This window comes from Gymnoscopelus microlampas, assembly GCF_963454915.1.
Source record: "Gymnoscopelus microlampas genome assembly, chromosome: 21".
Classification (NCBI taxonomy): domain Eukaryota; kingdom Metazoa; phylum Chordata; class Actinopteri; order Myctophiformes; family Myctophidae; genus Gymnoscopelus; species Gymnoscopelus microlampas.
Genome location: NC_139958.1, coordinates 23,452,664 through 23,473,422, shown reverse-complemented (window position 1 = coordinate 23,473,422; position 20,759 = coordinate 23,452,664). Strand labels below are relative to the sequence as shown.

Below are 20,759 nucleotides of genomic sequence, written 5' to 3'. Positions count from 1 at the left end.
GTGTTGTAGTTCACGGAGCTGCTGCTGCTCGTGCGTGCATATTACGTATGGGCGTGTTTGAAAAAGGAGGCAGGCCGATTTTTTTTTTCCATCAAAGAAGAAAGCAGTGGGAGTGGACGTCAAACAGTTAAAACTGTAGTTCCTGGATCAACGACGCTTACACACCTTCAAATTCGTCAAGTTTTCGTCAAGAAAGGTAAGCTTAAGTTTCATTTGTGAATAACAGAATGCAATGGGGTTTCTATTTCTTGGAAAGATTGTTGTGTAAGTCATACAGACATACAGTAATGAGATATAATTATTTCTATACTCGTACTAGTCGTCTGTCTGGGTGTGCCAACACCCATACCAACTTAATGTAGCTATGCTTTGCTTCCTGAAACAAATCATGATCAACAAAACAAGTTTACTTTCCCAATGCTATTCTAAACACTATCTGGGTTTGGTTTGACTTGGAGAGTAAAGTCTACAGAGAATCATCTGCTTTTGGATTAATGTTATTCACGAGTTGCTTACGAGGAGACAATTAAAGTTCAAGGGTAAGATTTTCAAATAAATAAATAGAATAGATCATAGGCCTACTCATGTGGACAGTCAGCATTCGAAGGAACTTACACCCTAATAAGCTAACGTTCCTACTGAAGTGCAGTGTTAGAAATTGATATTGGTACACTTTTACAACACATTAGTCTGTAAAAGGTCACTTATAATGTATTTATTTCTTCTTTCACTATTACATTTTTTCCACCACTGATCTAGTATTGTAGAATAAGAATTGACACATTGTTTTCTTGTGCATTCAGTCCCTCTGTTTACATCACAAACCACAGGTGTGGACTGTGGGTGACTGCTATACACAAAGAATGTGTGCCAGCCAGCTGTAGGGTTAACTCTATCCTTGGGCCTGAGGCCATTGGGCCATTGTAGGTTGTATCCCTAATACACTTACCGGTATTTTATTTCAGTATAACAATTTAATAATAATAATAATAATAAATAATAATAATAATAATAATAATAATAATAATAATAATAATAATAACTGTATTTGTATAGCACCTTCCATACAAAAATGTAACCCAAAGTGCTTCACATTAAGATAATAAATAGTAGAATGCCAGAAAAAAAACTGAATTGGAAACATAATTAAACAGTGTAGTTAAACTAAAGAGCAAGTCAACGTAGGGCAAAATTATACAAATTAATCAAAGTAGAAAATAAAAATAGTAAAAAATATAAGACGTGAACAGCTTGATTGAACCCTAAATCTTTCTACATTTTTACTAGGTGAATTTAGATATATGGTGATGCTTTCATTTAGTAAGTTGAGGTTGAGCTCTTAAAATACTTCTTTATCTCCTTCCTGCCACTGGAGTAATTACAGGTGTGTTGTCCCATAATGGGATTAGCATTGAGGAAACTTGTCATCAGGGATACCCGAGAGAACCTGTGAGCAAAAGTGTGTGAGGAAAGCCCTTTCTGAGAAGATGAGTTGCATGCAATATTAATCAAAGCCAGAGGTTAACGAGGTGCCATATGTTAAACTGAGCTAATTTACTGCTCCTTCACCTGATGCTATTGTTGTTCAATCATCTGGTGTATGACAGCAGGCAAGGAGTAGCTTAATTGACACTGCTAAGACAGGTGAGTACTACTTTTATTACATGTGCTGTTAAACTGCTAACCTGTCGTTTTGTTCTTATTTTTAGCTTCCCTCATCACGTTTGTGAAACCCAAACTCTCGTTACAATGGCAGCGGTAAGTTCCCTCCCAACACCTCTGCAATGTATAACAACCCAAAAAAGGATAAATACATCAAATCAAATAAAATAAATTGCGGGCGGCCGTAGCTGAGTGGGTAGGGAGACTTTCTCGTAATCAGAAAGTCACCAGTGTTCCTGTTCCTTAGCAAGACACTTAACCCCTAATAGCTCCCCTCGAGCTCTCATCATAACTATTTCCTTTACTTTTTGCAAACTGTTAATAAAGTATTCAATCAATAAATCAACACACAGGTTTAATAAAGGCCTACAAAAACAGAGTGAATGCTCTCAGTTAGGTGTCTTTTTCACTGGAATAACATAACATTGCTGGATTAAAAATTAAAACGATTGCCAGCATAGGCAGTGGAGAGTGATTCCCCCATTGTCCTCCTTTATGGTACTCAGTTACTTGACTGTTCCCACGTTACTGTGTCAGTACTCAGTTTAGGAGTAACCATGTTTTGGGTCAGGTAAAGATGTGTTTGGATGACAAACAGTAGCTCTATATTGGAGTTTGCACAACCAGCAGCAGCATGCACAGTATCCCCAAGTACATGGAAATGCACAGGCATTATACATTTTTTATTTCTGTCTAATAATAATGAATTGCATTTTTATAGCGCTTTTCCAAGTGCTCAAAGCGCTTGACAATGGTTCATTTATTCATGCAGGGGGGGGGGGGGGTATTGGGAGGTGAAGCGGCGAACAGTCGACGCCAGCGTCCTCACTTTTTCCCACATTCACACACCAATGGTGGCAAGCTAGCGCCGACTGACTCATTGGAGGCAATGTAGGGTTCAGTGTTCAACCTCGCGGTTCCCATTCCCATCCGGCCGCTCTACCGGCCACTCTACCCCTGAGCCACTAATGCCTAACAGCCACTGCCGCCCAACAAGAAGGCGGTGGATATTCAGTTGTTGGATGCCCCTCCACAGACTCTTACCCTCCCTAACCTTAACCCCACCAAACGCATGTCTACTTAACCATATTAACAGTGCCAAACCCTAACTAAAATTAATTAATTAAATTGAATTGATAAATTCAATGGCACAAATAAAGGAGGAGGGTCCAACAACTGATTATCAACTACCTTGTAAGAATATGCATGTATAAGTATTATATATCTTGGGTTTTGGCTGAAAACAAAATATTGCAAACATTTGACAATGTATTGTCTACACCTGATGACAGCTGCTCATGTGCAGCTACAGTAGCAAAAAGAGGTGTGTGTGCGGTGTGCGCGTGTGTATCCTGACGTTTATTGAGCACAGGTTTTATTAACTGGGTAATAAACCTATTATCTTAATTTATATAGTAAAGTTTGCATAAAGATGAAGGCTGCAGCGATAACGTTTCACAGCTCTCAATGTACCTTTTCTTCAAAAAAACAAAAAAGTTATATCACTGTAACAGAGAGGTCCTCTGTTACTGATTTTTGGAAAATTAATATGATGACCTGAGTGAAGTATTTTGCACATGATATTTAAAATAATAGTTTTTTTGCTAATAAATCAGTAAAATCAGGCAAAAATAAGAATTAAATAACATAACCCGAACCTAATCCTAACCCTAACCCTGAAACCGAAATAAAGTAACCAACACTTCAGAACTATAGTCAGAAACGCTGTAATATTGTGATTTTCTGTGTGATCAGATCGGTAACCGTGGAACTGTGACTGAGGCGGCTGGTTTCAAAGCAGAAGAAGATTCCCAGAGGCTTAGAAACGCCATGAAGGGAGTTGGTGAGTGATTCACAGCTGCTCATCAATGTGATGTTTCAGGATTGTAGGCATCCATTGTGCTGATAATACTGTAGACTTATCACTTAACCACATTTCTTTTATCCTACTTTAATAAATGAACAAAACATTGTCAGTCCGTCCTCATCCATTTCTCCCCCGGCCTCAGTGGGTTGAATGACTATTCATATGGGCATCATACTGTATACGCAGGGAGTGAGGAAACAGATCCTTAATTTTCCCAAATTTAAGCTGTTTACAGGAATTAGCATTTTTGCCACAGGCTATGGGATCTATAGTTGTGGTCACGGTCTCCAAGGCAATGGCATCTGTAGTCGCAGCCATGGTCCCATAGCCCAGAGAGATGGTGGGTGGAAATGTGGGCTAGTTTTAACATATTTTTAAAAATACCAAAAATTGCTAATCTAAAAGCATACATGTCACGTTGCAATATATTGTGAACTTTTTGTGTATAAACTAGGGCTAATTGGTTAAAATATATATTATTCTCTCCTATCTTACTCCTCTTTTTTACAAGCAAAAATTACAAGCTGTCTTCTAACGTTTCTATTTATATGGTGTAGTTTCCATGGTATTGGATATTGCATGACTTCATTCAGAGTCCTGAGTGTATAATTTACTTTTCCTTGCACAGTGAAGTTGTTCATCATGCAGATGTATTAAACTAGGCCCAGTACTGCTGCAGCTGTGGAGTATTTAACACTCAAAGTACACGGTGACCACTATTGTCTGGATTGTGGAATTTTGACGCTGTTAGTGTGGCCTGCCGTAATCATCTTCTCCTGACTCCAGTTTGAGCTGTATTAGAAACAGATGGTTTTTCTGCTGACACACACCTAGATACACCAAACATTTCTATCCCTTGCTATCTCAAGGGATAGAAATGTTTGGTGTATAGGTCATTATAGGCAAACATTTTTAAAAGCTTGCATGTCATATTTATGTTATGTTGAGTTTTGAGCTCATAGAGTGACTGTTTTAGCTATTCATCGTTGGACTAAGTACTGTATATACGGCTTAAGTGGTTAACTTTCTCTGAACTATTAGTCTTTTTTTTTTTTTTTAAAGATTTGTTTTTGGTAGTTTTTTATTATTTTTCATTGAAGAGGGACAGGGAAAGTAGTCTGACAGGAAGAATGGGGAGAGAGACGGGGGGAAGACACGCAGGAAAGGCCGACGGGAACGGGACGCGAACCCGCGGCACACTGCTATTAAGGATTTTCAACCAGGGTGCCTAGACCGCGACGCCACGGTCTAGGCCTGAACTATTAGTCTTTGAATCATCTGGCAACATTAAGAAACATGTGATTCATGTAATGTTGTGTAGATGATGTTATTTATATTTACTTATATACTTTAAGGTGGGTTGTGACTGTGATGTATTTGCAGGCACTGATGAGGCAGCTATCGTTGAGGTCCTGCCACACCGTACCATTGCGCAGAGGCAGCGCATTAAAGAGAACTTTAAGCAAACTGTGGGAAAGGTGAGTCTTTTATTGGAACTGGGTCTGTACTGCACTCTGAAAGTTGCATTTCAGGTTTAGTACTTTTACAGCAGAGGCATGAGACTGTCGGCAGGAGTAGCAGGACTAGCAGACATAAAAATGGGTGACAAAAATTATACCATCTGTCAATATTGTCTTTGTTGAGGGCTTCTGCCAGCATTTGTCACTGTGGGTAAGTTTTAGTTGTGTTTGAACTTCAGATGATAAAACCCAAGTAAACCATTAACTGTTATTAACATAAATGTAAACGAGCAGAACAGGGAAGCCTTGTAGTAAAGTCTACAAAGAAGCCACAATAGTATGCTCTAAGTGACAGTTTACTTGTCACACCGTAATCTGTTCAAATATTTTAACAGAAAAAAAGGAAGGTTAATGTTTATTTTACCACCGTAATTAGATAAGAACAAGTTCAGCGGGCATTGTGCACAATGGTTCATCAATAAAGTTATCTTAAAGGTCCATTGAGCGAGGGGAAACACTCTAGAGAGGGCAAAGATTGCAAGTGGAATCCTCAGAAAGAGTGAGTCATGCTGCATTTGGAAACACCCAGATGTGGTCCGAGGTTTCACAGAACAGCTTCTCTGTTCACAAAACTGTGTCCAGTTGTCATTCCGTCTAGAAAAGGCTAGGTTATGTATCTGGAATGTGACCCACTTTGGAAACACATGACCAGACGCTGTGCCCAGAAAGGTGTTATGAATGATTCTAAAGCAGGGGTTTTCAAGTCATAAAAATGTTATGAATTATTCTAGAGAAGGGGTTTATTCTAGAGAAAGAGTCTTCAAAGTCTGAGACAGTGGGCCTGCCTTGAGACAAGGATCAGACAATGACAATACTGTTAGGTCATCTTTGCTAGTAACAACAATTTATGAATACGTAAAGGGAGACCTGAATGTGTTTATATGTATTTAAATGGGAAACATTCCCCAAAAAGTTAGTGTTATAAATGTAACTAACCACATGCAGGAAGCCCCAGTTCAGATGAATTCAACATCAATCTATTATGAGAGAGAGCACTATACTTTGAGAGGGTGGTGTTAATGCCCCCCTGCAATGTGCTGGTACCTGAGTATTGAATACTTAGCCTATTATATTAACTAGAGATTCGGGCCGCTACGTGGTCGCACTGCCGATCCGACCAATATGTCTGAGAGTCATACTGTTGGGGGCTTGCCAGAGTACCTGTTGTACCCGTCTACCTGTATCACGTTTATACCCATATATGGATATCCCTGATGTCATCAGTATATGCCCATATATGGTCATATTGGTTGGATCGGCGGTTCTGGACAACTGGATGACTGAACGACTCGATGGCGGGCACCGCACTCCCTCGAGTCCTTGCCGCTGCGTATGCCGAGTTTTAAGTCGGTCCCATATATGCACATGACCATATATGGGCATAGCGATTGGATCTGTGGCTCTGGATCATTGGGAAGTGCTTAAGCCTTAAATGGTTTTGGCTGAGTCAGTGAGGACTCAGGCACCCACACCCGACTACCAACAGCATCCCTCTTCCAAAAAAAAAACAGTATATTAAACCCATTATTACCTAATAAAATTGCATTGTAATTATAGTTTTATTTCCTTAAAGGCAGACCTGAAGTCTGAATGCAAGAAATAAACACTTGATGAACTTATAATTCTGGCTATTGATCCATTTGTATTGTCTGCCTATAGGACCTTGCTTCTGAGCTGCAGGGGGAGCTGACCGGCAACTTTGAGACGGTGGTTCTTGGCCTCCTGATGCTTGCACCTGTGTATGATGCCTATGAGCTGAGGAAGGCAATCCAGGTAGATTCTGAATGAGTTTTAAATCCTTTTTGCTGCAACTTTCTGCTGGTGTTAGCAGTCAGTCACATGCCTGTACTATATAAGATAACATCTCAATAAAACATCCCATATCACTTGATATCAGGGTGCTGGAACGGAAGAGGCTGCCCTCATCGATATTCTTGCTTCAAGGACAAATGAAGAAATAAGAGCCATCAATGCATTCTATAAGAAAGGTAATTGTGTCCTTTCTTTCCATAGTACAACATAGAACAGTCACTAGTCACTTGCCATTTGTATGATATCCGATATAATGCATCAGTTCCTAGACCCCATTTCTTTGTTTGGATACACAAAGACATACAATTTGAAAACTATACATCATTTTAATTATTCATATGAGGCAGAGTTGGTCTCTATAATGCAGGATGTGCTTTGTGTAATGGATCTTTTGTGTCCTCTATATTGGTAATGAAAACCAAGTATATTTAAGTGTTCTTTTTGTGTTTTGAATTTTTTTAAATAGATTATTGTTGTGCATACAATAGCATATTTGATATGTATTTACTGTGTTATAATTACTATACATCCATCGACAGCCGTGTTAAGCCATCACAGATTGTTAACCGTAGTTGAAAGCTATGATGTTTCACTGAACTTTTTTTGTTTGTTATTTATTTACCCAGGGAAGTAGCTGAGCACAACTGCTCATTTTCAGCAACACCCTGCACATAGACACACACAGACAGACACACACGCATTAAAACCTGGGAGCTGACCAGTACAACAAGTCTTATTCTGTTGGCCACTGGAGCAGTTGGGTATTCAGTGCCTTGCTCAAGGGCACTTCAGCAGTGTTGGGGAGGGGTGAGTGGTGACCATTCACTTCCGGGGAATCAAATCGGCAGCTGTCCACCAACAAGTGCGCTCCTCTAACCTATAGGCCACCGCTGCCCTCGATTTGTTGTATACCGCAGTGGTTCTCAAACACTGATGTGCCGTGAGATAAGTCAAGGGTTTTTTCTTGGGATTTTGTGACAACCACATACATTACTGAAATATACAGTATACCACTATACAAAATGTTATTAATTGTTTTTTTATTTACTATACGAGTAGATTGTCCGCACTCATTTTCCAATAGAGAGGCATATTCTATGCCTTGAAAAAATTACAGGCGTGACTTCAGAGTTTGACTTGCCCATTGGTGTGCAATATAAAATAATATATCATATATTTTGTTCATTACAGAGTACGGGAAAGACCTGGAAGATGATGTATGCGGAGACACCTCTGGAATGTTCCAGAGAGTGCTGGTCTCTTTACTTACGGTGAACAAACATCAACTATTGACTTCTCTTAGCTTGCCCTACTATAATACCCAGCCAAAGATGCTTTACTTTTTACCTATTTTCTTTTACTTTTAGTACTTTGTGTAGCACTCTTACAAAAAGAAACAGCATAAACCTATTTGATATATTTTTGTATGAAAAGTATTTAAAATGCATTGTTTCAAAACACTCTTCACAAGAAGACATTGGTAGTTTCTTTACATTTAAATCACCCATAAATAGGTCCATATATTTGCATTACCATCACACTGACAGCTCTGCTTTAGGTAAGCCTGATTTATACTTTGTCATATGCTGGTGTTGCTTGTCGGAAATAGCTGATCTTCAAGCTCAACGCTTCGTGACTTTTTTATTTTTCGTATGATGGAGTATGAATTACTGTAAGTATACATATTTTTTAACTGTTATGTGGTCTACCTTTTAGGCTGGCCGAGACGAGAGCGATAAAGTGGATGAGGCCCAGGCTGTGCAGGATGCCAAGGTGAAAAAACACACATTTGTATAAGATTCTACAGTATATGAGGGTTATGCTTCACCATCTATTCCAAAATGTCTTTCTTTTCTGTGGTTTAGGACATCTTTGAAGCTGGCGAGGCTCGCTGGGGGACAGATGAAGTGAAGTTCCTCACTGTGCTCTGTGCGCGGAACAGAAAGCATCTGCTACGAGGTGAATTCCCAAAATAACGATAGCTGGCAGAAATACTTCCCTTTTACAGTATATGCTTCTTTGTTTGTCTTTACAAATTTTTATCTGCTATATACTGCAAGTTATTGTGGAGAACTGCCCTGTTTTTACTGCCCTCTTGTGTAGAACTGAGGAAGTGGGTGGGGTTTACTGACCTCCTCTGATGATTTAAGGAACTAACCAGTACTCCCTTCCCGTCCTAAAATCATCTAGTCTATTTGAGGAATGTATTTAAATGGCGTAGATGAACCTATTCAGTTTATCTTCTGATAACAGGCAAGGTTCAGCATAATCATCACCTAACGGACTGTTGACAATGTGCATTAAATAGTTGGACAGAATTAGACCACAGGAAGACACTACCATTGACAGATTTTGTCATTGTCAATTTTGTTTTCTCTCTAATTCCTTTAGTGTTCGATGAGTACCAGAAGGTATCTGGAAGGGACATTGAGGACAGTATCAAGAGGGAGATGTCTGGATGTCTGGAGGATGCCTTTTTGGCAATAGGTCTGTTTGTCTGTAACAATTGAACTGAACCCTGGGACTACCACTAACTCCTCCTCGCATCCTCCTCCTTACTTGTACACACACACACACCTGCAACACTTCCAGCGCGCAGGCGCATCCCGACGCCGTGCCCCCACAGAGAACACACACACTGTCAGCGCTACGGCTGTTGTCTTATTAGCACAAACCGCTTAGTGCAGTGGGGTCCACAAAGCATTTGCTGGGGGTCCACGACCACCTGCCTCAAAAGATTTATTTAATTTGATAATGTGCCCATCCCAAGATGATCTCCCGCTGACAGCAACATACTTGCTCTCCCAAAGTTTAACTAAGCAATAGACTACTGTGTACAACCCAAAGTCAGCAAATACTTTCATTGCGCACTTCCCCGGGTATGGACTAGTTATTATTGTGATTATTAATAATAATAATACATCCTTATTATTATTATTTGAATTTCCCCATTGACAACTTATTTGAAAAGTATTGTTGCTAACTTGCATTTTTTGTTTTGCTTTGCAGTGAAATGTTTGAGGAACAAGCCAGCATTCTTTGCAGAGCGGCTGTACAAGTCGATGAAGGTCAGTATGTTGTTCCTCATAAAGCTACTATAATGTGTGTCCAGTAAATGATTGACTTTCTATTTCTTTATGACACTTAAACATGGTGATGGTTTTCACTGTCTGGTAGATGGGTACAGTAGATCTCACCAGCCTTGGAAAATGGCTAATCAAGATCTCATCAAAGCATACTTATTTACACGCACATCGACGGTGGATGCCAAAGTAGGCCAAGGAAACTAATATGAAGAGAGATAGAGCCCGCATGCCATTTTCCAGGTAAAGGATTTATTTTATTTGCGAAGTCGCAAATAAAGTAAATCCTTTATCTGGAAAATGGTGTGCGGGCTCTATCTCTCTTCATATAAGCAAGATCTTGTGCCAGAAAAGGTTGCCTACCCCCGGTGTAAAATATCCTGTGTATAGCATGGAGAGATATTGGAGAGTGTTACCTGTGATTAATTGGTGAGATAAAAGGCAAATAGAATAACAATAAGTAAAGAAGGAAACCATGTGAACAGGCTATGTCAAATAACCACAGAGGCAGACAAAAGTCTATAAGTCTACGTTGTAGGTCAGTGGTTCTCAAAGTGGAGTCCAGGGACCCCCATGGGTCCTTGCGGTGGTTTCATGTTGTCCTCAGTCAAATGAGTTAATAAAGCATCAAAGTCAGGTTAACCACTTTAACTCTATTTCATACATGATTTGGAATCATTTAGATTTTTCTTTTTAACACAAATCTACTCTTATGGGCTTCCTGGCATCAAATCCTCTTCAGATGGGGGTCCCTGGCCAAATACTTATGAATTTGCGAGTCCTTGATATGATAATACAATCTTGCTCCCCCCTTAGGGACTGGGCACCACGGACAGCGTCCTCATCAGAATCATGGTTGCCAGAGCAGAGATTGACATGCTGGACATTAAGGCTGAGTTCCTCAAGATGTATGGAAAGACTCTCTATTCCTTCATAAAGGTAAAGCACTGAGTTCTGGGGCATTGGTCCATCACCAAGTTCATGATAAAACAGTATTACATGACACTGCAATTCTTAATGTTCTGTGACAACTATTTAGTATTTCAGTTTTCTACTGGAATATATTATTCTAGTAGTTATTTAATTTGACTGGCTAAAATGATGTCCCTTATGACAAAGATATCAACTTAAAAACAACAACGCATGCACTGTATAAATAAAAAGGCAAGAATCAATTACTAGGTCAGACCTTTAAATTCCAGGCCTGATTGAAACACTTGGCCGTTGGTCTTGTAAATGTGTTTAGGGCACAAAGGCCAAATGCCAGGACAGCAAGGACATCAAATAAAACAATGCAGTCCACTGAAATAATGTATTTAATTCAAGGGTTAAGAATGAATTTAAATATGTAGTATAACTATCAGTGAAATAAATAAATGATTGGTATTTATAAATTGCCAATATTTGTACAAACTCCTGAAAAGGAGTTCAAACATTAATACTCAAGTCACTGGACTGGTGTGAAGATGGGGATGGGGACTTAAGGAGTTAAGAATTCAGAAACCTGACAGTGAAATATAGATTTAACTGTAATTCTGATGACCTTATGTCCTGTAACTGCTGGCCCAAACAGTGCGTGCAATCTGTGCATGATTAGTGCTTGTGAGTGTATACTTCTGTCTATGAAGTCACGTGGACTGTCTGAGTTGCCTTTGCACCTGGCAGAGGACCTATCTATGCTCTTGTAAGGGCATAGTTCAGCTCTGTTTCCTTCTCTGACTGCAAAGGCTTCACATCCTGTTCTACAGAAGCAGGATGGTACGTTTTCTATAAAAACTACAGCAAAGTGACAGAGGAGAAAAAGTGTAATAAGCTGTAAGGGGGCAACATAGACGGGGCATCAAGGCCATAGGGGCAGAAAAGCCAAACTGAGGGACAACAGCGGCCATGGCCTTCATGGCCTCCATGAAATTCCTGCCTTGGTTTAAATTTTCATTTTCCATTTTTGCTATTTTCAATAATAAAAAAATCAGTAATATTGGTCGTTATTTTAACTTATTATTTTTTACTTGACATTTTAATAAAGATATATTCCAATCTGGTGGTGTTTCTCACCATCAATGTTTCAATATAGAATTGTGAGAGAATATTGTAATATACTTCTGGCTCCATATTGCATGTATGCTTAATTTTCTCCAATCCACATTGGCTGCATACTAGGGCTGGCTACAATCCTGCAGTACAACTTTAATTTACCATGTTCTCCTTCATTCTTTATAGGGGGACACATCCGGTGACTATCGCAAAATTCTACTGGAGTTGTGTGGGGGAGACCAGTAGAAGCAACAAGACATTAACATGGCTAGCACCTTTCTATTGATCTCAGCACTCTATCCCGTCCAATGTTCTTCCTTGGCCGCAACATTTCTCTGATTGACTGATCTGACAGCTTATTTTACAGTTTGGAATACTAATTAAAATGAAAACCAGTGACCTTTTACACCTGTCTGTGTTTTTCTATTGATCCTTTCATGGGGCTTAAATTAGTGGTGTTTGGTTGGAGAGAGATGCAGCTCACAACTTTAAGAACATGAAGGATGGATAGTATTGACCTCTAGCTCCCAATCATGTCACTGCTGGACATTTTCATCACTGGTTGGTGATTGAAGTCCATTTGTTTAATTGGTTAGAATTTCTTGTTCGTTGAGTCAGCTCAGAGTCCGTTGATTTAATTACTTTAACAGGATTTTAGCTTGATTTGGAAGGCAGTAAAATGTGTTCCAATCAATTTAAGGGGGATACTCCATCACTCATAGAAACTTACAACCCCATCTTGGAGTAAATAATCTTCAGTGATTGTGTCCAATATGACCACTGGGTGGAACCATAACCTCTACTGTCTAAAGTTTAGACCAGACTTGGCACAGACTTGTGCCAAGGCTGTCCATTTTCAGTGTAGAACATGTACTAGCGTCGCGCCAGTAAATGGTGACTAAAACAGTTAAGGTTGTTATTGCTAGAAAATAAGATGTTACATGGTAAATGGACTGAATTTGTTTAGAGCCTTTCTCCAAAGTGCTTTACAATGTATTTCACATTCACCCATTCACACAGCGACAGTGTAGGAAACCAAGCAAGGCACCAGCCTTCTCATCAGGAGCAGTTTTCAGTGTCTTGCTCAAGGACACTTCAACAGCCAGGAGGAGCCGGGATTGAACCGGTAACCTTCCGATTCCAAATGAGCCACTGCTGCCCCACATTGAACATCACCCATCTCCTATCAATCAAAGCATATTATTACTACTCTACAGTTGAAATATTACAGCTTCTATAGTGTGACTCCAGCAACATTTTACATGGCACTTTTACATACAGTACTTACGCACTGAAGAACACATGGCTGGAATAGTATGCATAACCACTTGAACCCTATATCCCTGTTCTGGGGGGAATATTAGCCAAAAATAGCAGATCTACAATCGTGTAGAGTTGCTACAAGTAGAGGGTTAAAGTGGTTGATTAAGTTTAAGTTAATTGTTGCTAAATGATATAGCAAAGCAGATAAATGGTAAATGGATAAATGGTGATTCACCAAAAAATAGTGAATTAACCATTTCATTCTGGAAGAGCAAATATAATATGAACAATGTTAATGGTGAAAGTTTTATATTTTATTTTTGGGGCGGTGTAGCCGCCCCCTATAAGTGAGTTTTGGACACCGACCAAAAAATGTGTGTACCCCCTAACCCTTCCATTGTTAATGCAAATCGATACTTTTTCATATCAGCCAATCACATTACAGCTAGTGTGATCACCACTAACTGTAATGTGATTGGCTGACTTTGCAAATTCAGGACTGTGATTGGCTAGCGAAACACATGACACATGTGCAGCCCTATGAATAGCAGTATGGACTTAAAAGTTAAAAAGTAATTCATCCTTTTTTTAAAGTGAGTCATGTTGTGATGACCACACACCGCCCACTTCACACTGGGTGTGATTTTTTGATTGTCACAAGGCCTAAAAATAATACTGCATACTGATCTACAAGCTCACATGTTGTGATGTGACGTGTTGTGAGCTTGTATAAAGTATAAAGCAGGCTTCCCTTGACAGTCCACGATTTCAGTCACGATCATCACATAAATCCAAACCAACATTATGGAGCAATAAGAACTCATTATCATCTTGAGCTTCAATGAAGGAAAAACCTACAAGGGCTTAATATGAGGATTTGTTATATATATATATATTATACTTGCATGATATCTATTTCAATTGCTTGATAACATTCCTAAAATCTACAGGTTAATACATGCCATATGAATTGCATAATCAATGTGTAAACCTAATGACATTGTCCTGGAATTTTCCAAACAATTACTGGTTAAAATTGTGAGAAAGTCACAGAGGAAAAGCAAATTCCTCTTTTTTATCCAGTTACTCCAGAGAGAGATAGAACAGACTCAGAGAGAGATTGAGATTTTCTTTTGCCACTTAAGCCCTAAGTGGTCAAAGCCCTGAAGAATTTGCATCTTTTTACGGGTGGAGTTAAGGGGGAGAGGTAAAACGCCTGATTTCTGGAGCTGAATACAATAGAAATCCTTGAGAACTGGACAGGAATACTTAAAAGCTATGGAAGAGAGTGATAGATGGATTGCTGAAGGGAGCCAATCTACTGTGACGGACAGGTTGTTATTTAAAATGAACGGCTGGAGGATTTTAGAGTGCTCTAAATTAAAAGGGCATGACCCTTCCGGTGACAGAAATATATTCTTCTCCGATTGAAAAATGATTCATGAAAATCCCCCACAAAATAATGATAAACATATTTATAATCTTTTAAATTAATAACTCAAACCATCCACACAGTTTGTGGCCATTCTTGAAAGGCAGCAGCAACACTCTCTGTCTCTCTCTCCCGCTGTCTCTCTCCCTCTGTCTCCCCCCCCCTCTCCCCCCCCCTCTCCCCCCTTTCTGTTCTCTCTGGTTGCTGTCATAGCAAAGCAGTGATCCAATAGCTGTTGGAGATGCACAACGAACATGGGCTTGACTGCTGTCGCAATAGGAGTAAAGGTACCATGTTTCATTGTTATTTATCTATTCATTGATTATTGTTATTATTGTTATTATTGTTTTAATCATTATTATTATTATTATTATTATTATTATTATTATCCAAAAGGGTCGGTTGGGGAGACTGTACAATTTGTTTTATTTTTAAGTTTTCATATCATTCCTTGACTGCTATATTTAATTTCAAATGTCACTTATCATAACAAACTCTAATGCTCCTCTCACATTTAAAATATAAAATTGTGTTAGAATTATGCAAGTCACTTTTTAATAATATTCTTACTTTCTATGTATCCCTTACTGTCCATAAGTGATTTACCATAAAGGTACACTATCTATGAATGTTCTTATTTCAGGTTACATACCAGTACAGTTTGAGTATAGCATTCTTTTTTCCTTATCAATATAAACATCTTTAACCAATGTGTTATGTGTTATGTAAAAAGTGTAAAAAAGTATATGTAACCTGCTGTTTTACTGTGCTATCTAAGATTCAAGGGTACAGCAAAAAAAACTACAACATTAGCATTGTTTTAGTAGTATTGCTTTTAACAAGGAATATCAATTCAGTAAAAGAAAAGTAATTACAATTAGTATGTCCAGAAATTGTTAAAATGTTGAAATTAGGCTAAGTAAAATATCTCTAACCATTGGTGTATGAATAAAAGTCATACTACATGAGAACAACTTTATTATTCACAAACAAACTTCAGTTTAAGCTTAATGGATCTACTTACAATTCTACAGTCTTGCTACACTACATACGTTTCTAATAAAATAAGATGTATTGACTGTCCTTCTATAATACTTCAGTCAGTTTATAAAAACATTTATTAAGATGGTGAAAGGATGACCTTACACAAGCTGTAAAAAAAATATATGGTACACAGTGTAAGAAGCTGTAATTATGATGAGGTAATTTGTTTTAAAATGTATCACTTCAAAGTTCTACTGATGTATGTCAGTGTAGAAACTGAAACGATAGCTCAATTGAAACCGATTGATTTCAATTGACACACACACACGCACGCACGCACGCACGCACGCACGCACACACACACACACACACACACACACACACACACACACACACACACACACACACACACACACACACACACAGACACACACTTTGTTATTAGAATGTCATAAAGTTATGATACACTGACATTGTACCATAATATTTGGGAAATTACTTTGGGCTTATGTGGTGTAGGTGAAGGAAGGGCATAATGTGAATTTAAGTTTGTTTGTTTGGTGCTACAGTATGTATGCCAACTACTTCTGGGTTGACAAACACAAGCAGAGACTTAACACAAGCAGAGATTTTCCAGTCTCCAAGCAGAGACTGGAGACTGGAAAATAGAGAATACGCAGTGGCTGAGCACCTAGCTCTGTGACTGATCCAAATCTAAGGGAGGCCCTGAGGTAAAGACTCAGTGAACACGGTCTCGCAATCTAGAAGACCTGTCATCCCAAGAAAGGACAGTGCACCCACTGCACACACAATGAGGTGGAAACCAACCGAGATACACTATTTCTAACCACCTGCGGCCTGCCCACTGTACCAACTGCCAAGAAATAAGAGACACATACAGCCCACAGATTACAACTACCCAAAGAGAGTTTAAAAACATGACTAATGACAAAAAACCCTCTCATACCTGCAAAATGCAAACACAGCAGCAAGATTCCAGCTGCTGTGACAGGAGAAGGATGTCCATTGAAATACAATCACCCTACAGTAAGGTCTACTAAACAAATCTGCACCGAGTTGATCTCGGTACATACTACAGTACATACAGACAGAGCAACTACCTTAAAATACATTTGAAAAACTGCTGCTATTTTGTGTACCATTTTAAATACACTTGAAAATGTTGCTATTTGTCTCAAAGGTTTATACTGTAGGCTACCAAGTTATCCCTTTTTACATGTAGGCCTAAATATAACTGCATTGAAGAGCAAATGCAATGCTAATACTTCTGGTACAAGTAAACCTTCTGATCACCTGTGTTCTGTATTTTGAACAGTGTAAGTAAGATACTGAAAGACTGGACTGCTGGTATGGAGGGCAATGGCAGTGACTCAGCTGGAACTATGCCGCCCTCTGCAGGGGAAGAGCAGACAGAAGAGCACATCTATGAGATTCCAGTGCAAAATACCTCAGCCAACCACAGCTCCCAGTTTGCAGATGTGGCTCTGCTGCAAACCTTCAAACCTCTCATCATCACTTGCTATGTGATTGTGGCAGTGGTCGGCGTTTGTGGGAACTACCTGCTCATCTATGTAATTTGCCGAACCCGCAAGATGCACAATGTCACCAATTTCTTCATTGGGAACCTGGCCTTCTCTGACATGCTCATGTGTGTGACCTGCATTCCCTTTACACTTGCCTATGCCTTCAACCCTCATGGCTGGGTTTTTGGCCGCTTTATGTGCTATCTGCTCTATCTGATCCAACCTGTCACGGTTTATGTGTCAGTATTCACTCTCACAGCTATTGCTGTTGACAGGTGGGTAATTTCCTTTTATCCTATTAACCATAAGTCATTCCACTCAGATTATAAGACTAACATTATATTCATGAATCCATCTCACATTGTACATCAACAAGCTAATCGATAAAGCCTCTGATTAATCAGGGATTTGATCTGAAGGCAGAGACTAAAACATTAAATAATGTAAGACAAATTAATACACATTTACCTTGACTTTTACCAAGTGATTTAAGGAATGTAAAATATCTGGACCATGTCAATCTACACTAGCTACAGTATGCATCCCATGTCTATGATGCATTATAAACATACTTATAATGTATTGTAATCTGCTTATAACACTGTATAGTTATAGTTATAAGAACTCATTAATGCTCATAATACTTTATAACAATAATCATAACCCATTATAAAGAATGATATAATGGCTTATACGGTCAGATTATAATTGTCTCTATAATCTTTTAAAGCAACAAATGACCACTTTACACGCATTTTAACAGTGATTACAGTACATTATAAGGATTTAAAGTGTTATAAGATGATTATAATGTCTTACAACTATGAGAATTAACATGGGATGCATAGAAAGCAGATTATAATGCATTACAAATATGTTTATAATGCATTATAGACATGGTATGCATAGTGCATGCATAGCAGCAAGTGTTGTTACCCAGTCTTTCCTTTTCCATTCAGATATTATGCCACAGTGCATCCCCTAAAGAAGCGCACATCTGTGGCAACCTGTGGCTATGTTTTATGTGGAATCTGGCTGCTGTCCTGTGGGTTGGTGGCTCCAGCAGTGGCTCACACCTACCATGTGGAGTTCAAAGAGGAGGGCCTCACCATCTGTGAGGAGTTTTGGCTGGGCCAGGAGAAAGAAAGACAAGCGTATGCCTATAGCACCCTACTGGTCACTTATGTCCTGCCACTGTCAGCTGTTTGTGTCTCGTACCTCTGCATCTCGGTTAAACTGAGGAATTGTGTTGCACCAGGCCGCAGGTCCGAGTATCACGCAGAAGCGTGGCGTGCTCGGAAGAGGAAGATCTTTCGGTTGGTTTCACTTGTGGTGGCTGCCTTTGCAGTGTGTTGGCTTCCTATTCATGTGTTTAATGTGCTGCGAGACATAGACATTCATCTCATAAACAAGCAACACTTTTTGCTCATCCAACTGCTGTGCCACCTCTGTGCCATGATTTCTTCCTGTTGTAACCCCTTCCTCTATGCATGGCTACATGACCGTTTCCGCACTGAGCTGCGAAAGATGTTCACATGCCATCGTCACATTGTCATCATACCTGCCAACAACTGTGCTGCTAGCGTGGTCTTGTAAAGTTCTTTCAGTTCAAGAATATTTTAAAATACAGCTGGTTCTCAACCTGTGGGCCATGAGGATATTGCAAGTGGGTCCCCAAATAATTGGCAAAACACTAAGATTGTATTGATAATATAACATAATACAAAAAAATACAATATAAATACAATATAAAAAAGGATACTATGTTAGTTCCATTGATCCAAGCTGGAACACAACCGATTGATTGATAATTAAATTAAACATGCTCTGAAAATGCATCCCTCCCAGCCCTCCCATCTGACCTCTTAACATGGCAGCCAAATGGCTCTAGGCTGTGCTTTCGAGATTTTCAAGTGGGCCCTGATCCAGAAAAGATTGAGAACCACTGCTTTAGTGCCACTGTCCTTTTGGTTGGTTGCATGGTTGGTTATTTATTTATGTATTTATTGTGGCTATGCATGCACAAATAAGCCTATGTAGTATGAGAGGAAGATTTTTTTTTAAATAATTTAATATGTATTCTTCAGTTCCAAGTCATAAAAATATAAATTATGAAATTGAGGGGATTACAATAGTATTTATTATTTATTATTTATCATTAAGTCTATTCTTCTGGAATTGTATGCATATGAATCTACTAAACATCCAACATTAAAGTAGTGGAGCAGGTACACATTAAAATCCTCAGTTAATTTAAACTTTAAAGCAAGAGTAGTGTAAAAAAGGACCCACATTAACAGTGAAGAATTGACTGTGTATGCCGGTGGTAAGAATGATATTCCGCATTTCCATATAGCCATTTGAATTGATATGAGCATCCTCTCTCTTTCAAAAGACCTGTAAATATTTGATTTGAATGTATAATGTAGTGTCCTTTGAGCCAAGGTAAAACACCTGCCCACCACTGCAGGGATAAGGGTTCAACTCCCAGCAGAGCGGAGCTTCTGACTTGGCCAGCAGAGGCTCCAACAAATTGGCAGTGTTCACGGATAGGAAGCCAGTGAGGGATCATGTCCTTGTTGCTAGACTAGCTTTTGCTGGGAAGTGAATCTGGGGGAGATAACATGAACCTGGGTGTGTGTCACAGCCTCCCAGTGACACTCCTCCCTGTCACATGAAAAGAAGCTGCTGGCGTTCACCATGTGTATTGGAGGAGGCTTGTGGTACATCCTCCCCAGACCAACAGTGGAGGTTGGCAGCGAGTGACAGCCAGGGACCACACAGTGCTAATAGGAATGTCACAAAAACAAACTAACTAATCACATAAACACAGAGAGTAACACCTTTTGTTTGACTGTGCCACAATAACCCCAAACAATCTCACTATCTCTCTACTTTTGCTATCTCCAATTGCTGTTTCTCCAAACCGATCACTTACTGATCACAAAGTCACATGCTAGGCCTGTAGGTGAACTAATCACTTAGCTCCAAATATGCCTTGGTGTTTGCAATGACTAATAATGGTCACTCCATTACTGACTGTAGTGATGACTATACAAATAAATATGTGAGAGCAAAACGTTATTGTATCTAAATTATGCCATTGTGACTTTAAGTTCAAGTAATTTGTGATTTGCTACAAATGAACTGTTTACAAAATTCTTCTTACCGTAGTTTTATCAGTAGTATAATGTATTTAAAAAGCTGTTAATCTGTTCATGTTTATCAAAATAATATGTGGAAATAGCACATGAAAACAGTTTGTTAACTCACACAGATGTTTATAATCCCTGTATTATCTCACACACGCACACGCACATGCGCGCGCGCGCGCACACACACACACACACACACACACACACACACACACACACACACACACACACACACACACACACACTTGATAATTGCTCTGTTCCTCTTGTTGTTTGCCATTGTTATTATTATTATTCTATTATTAATGCTACTTCAATGTCTGAGGAACCAGAACAAAATATTTCTACTCTTACATATACCTGTACACAAGATGTAACAATAAAGAAACCTTGAACCTTGAAA

The 20,759-nt window shown here is 39.1% G+C and overlaps 2 protein-coding genes across 2 annotated transcripts; both read left to right on the top strand.

Moving 5' to 3' along the window:
* Positions 1–106: 106 nt before the first annotated feature.
* anxa4 (annexin A4) lies at positions 107–12,384 on the top strand. Its single transcript, XM_084047832.1, has 13 exons — positions 107–196; positions 1,710–1,758; positions 3,418–3,505; positions 4,913–5,007; positions 6,709–6,822; positions 6,947–7,037; positions 8,053–8,132; positions 8,578–8,634; positions 8,727–8,820; positions 9,253–9,348; positions 9,871–9,929; positions 10,761–10,883; positions 12,165–12,384. Exons 2-13 carry the CDS (start codon positions 1,750–1,752, stop codon positions 12,222–12,224), a joined length of 966 nt encoding a protein of 321 aa, XP_083903958.1. The 5' UTR covers positions 107–196; positions 1,710–1,749; the 3' UTR covers positions 12,225–12,384.
* A 2,501-nt stretch (positions 12,385–14,885) lies between these two features.
* Positions 14,886–18,797, top strand: LOC311038354 (prolactin-releasing peptide receptor-like; the record flags this gene model as incomplete). Its single annotated transcript, XM_084047831.1, has 3 exons — positions 14,886–14,960; positions 16,994–17,476; positions 18,161–18,797. Exons 2-3 carry the CDS (start codon positions 17,028–17,030, stop codon positions 18,795–18,797), a joined length of 1,086 nt encoding a protein of 361 aa, XP_083903957.1. The 5' UTR covers positions 14,886–14,960; positions 16,994–17,027.
* Positions 18,798–20,759: the final 1,962 nt, after the last annotated feature.

Excerpts from the sequence above, each read along its gene's own strand:
- anxa4 (XM_084047832.1), top strand. Across the intron at positions 8,635-8,726 it reads AGGCTGTGCAGGATGCCAAG|GACATCTTTGAAGCTGGCGA; the intron begins GTGAAAAAACAC and ends TCTGTGGTTTAG. Across the intron at positions 10,884-12,164 it reads CTCTCTATTCCTTCATAAAG|GGGGACACATCCGGTGACTA; the intron begins GTAAAGCACTGA and ends CATTCTTTATAG.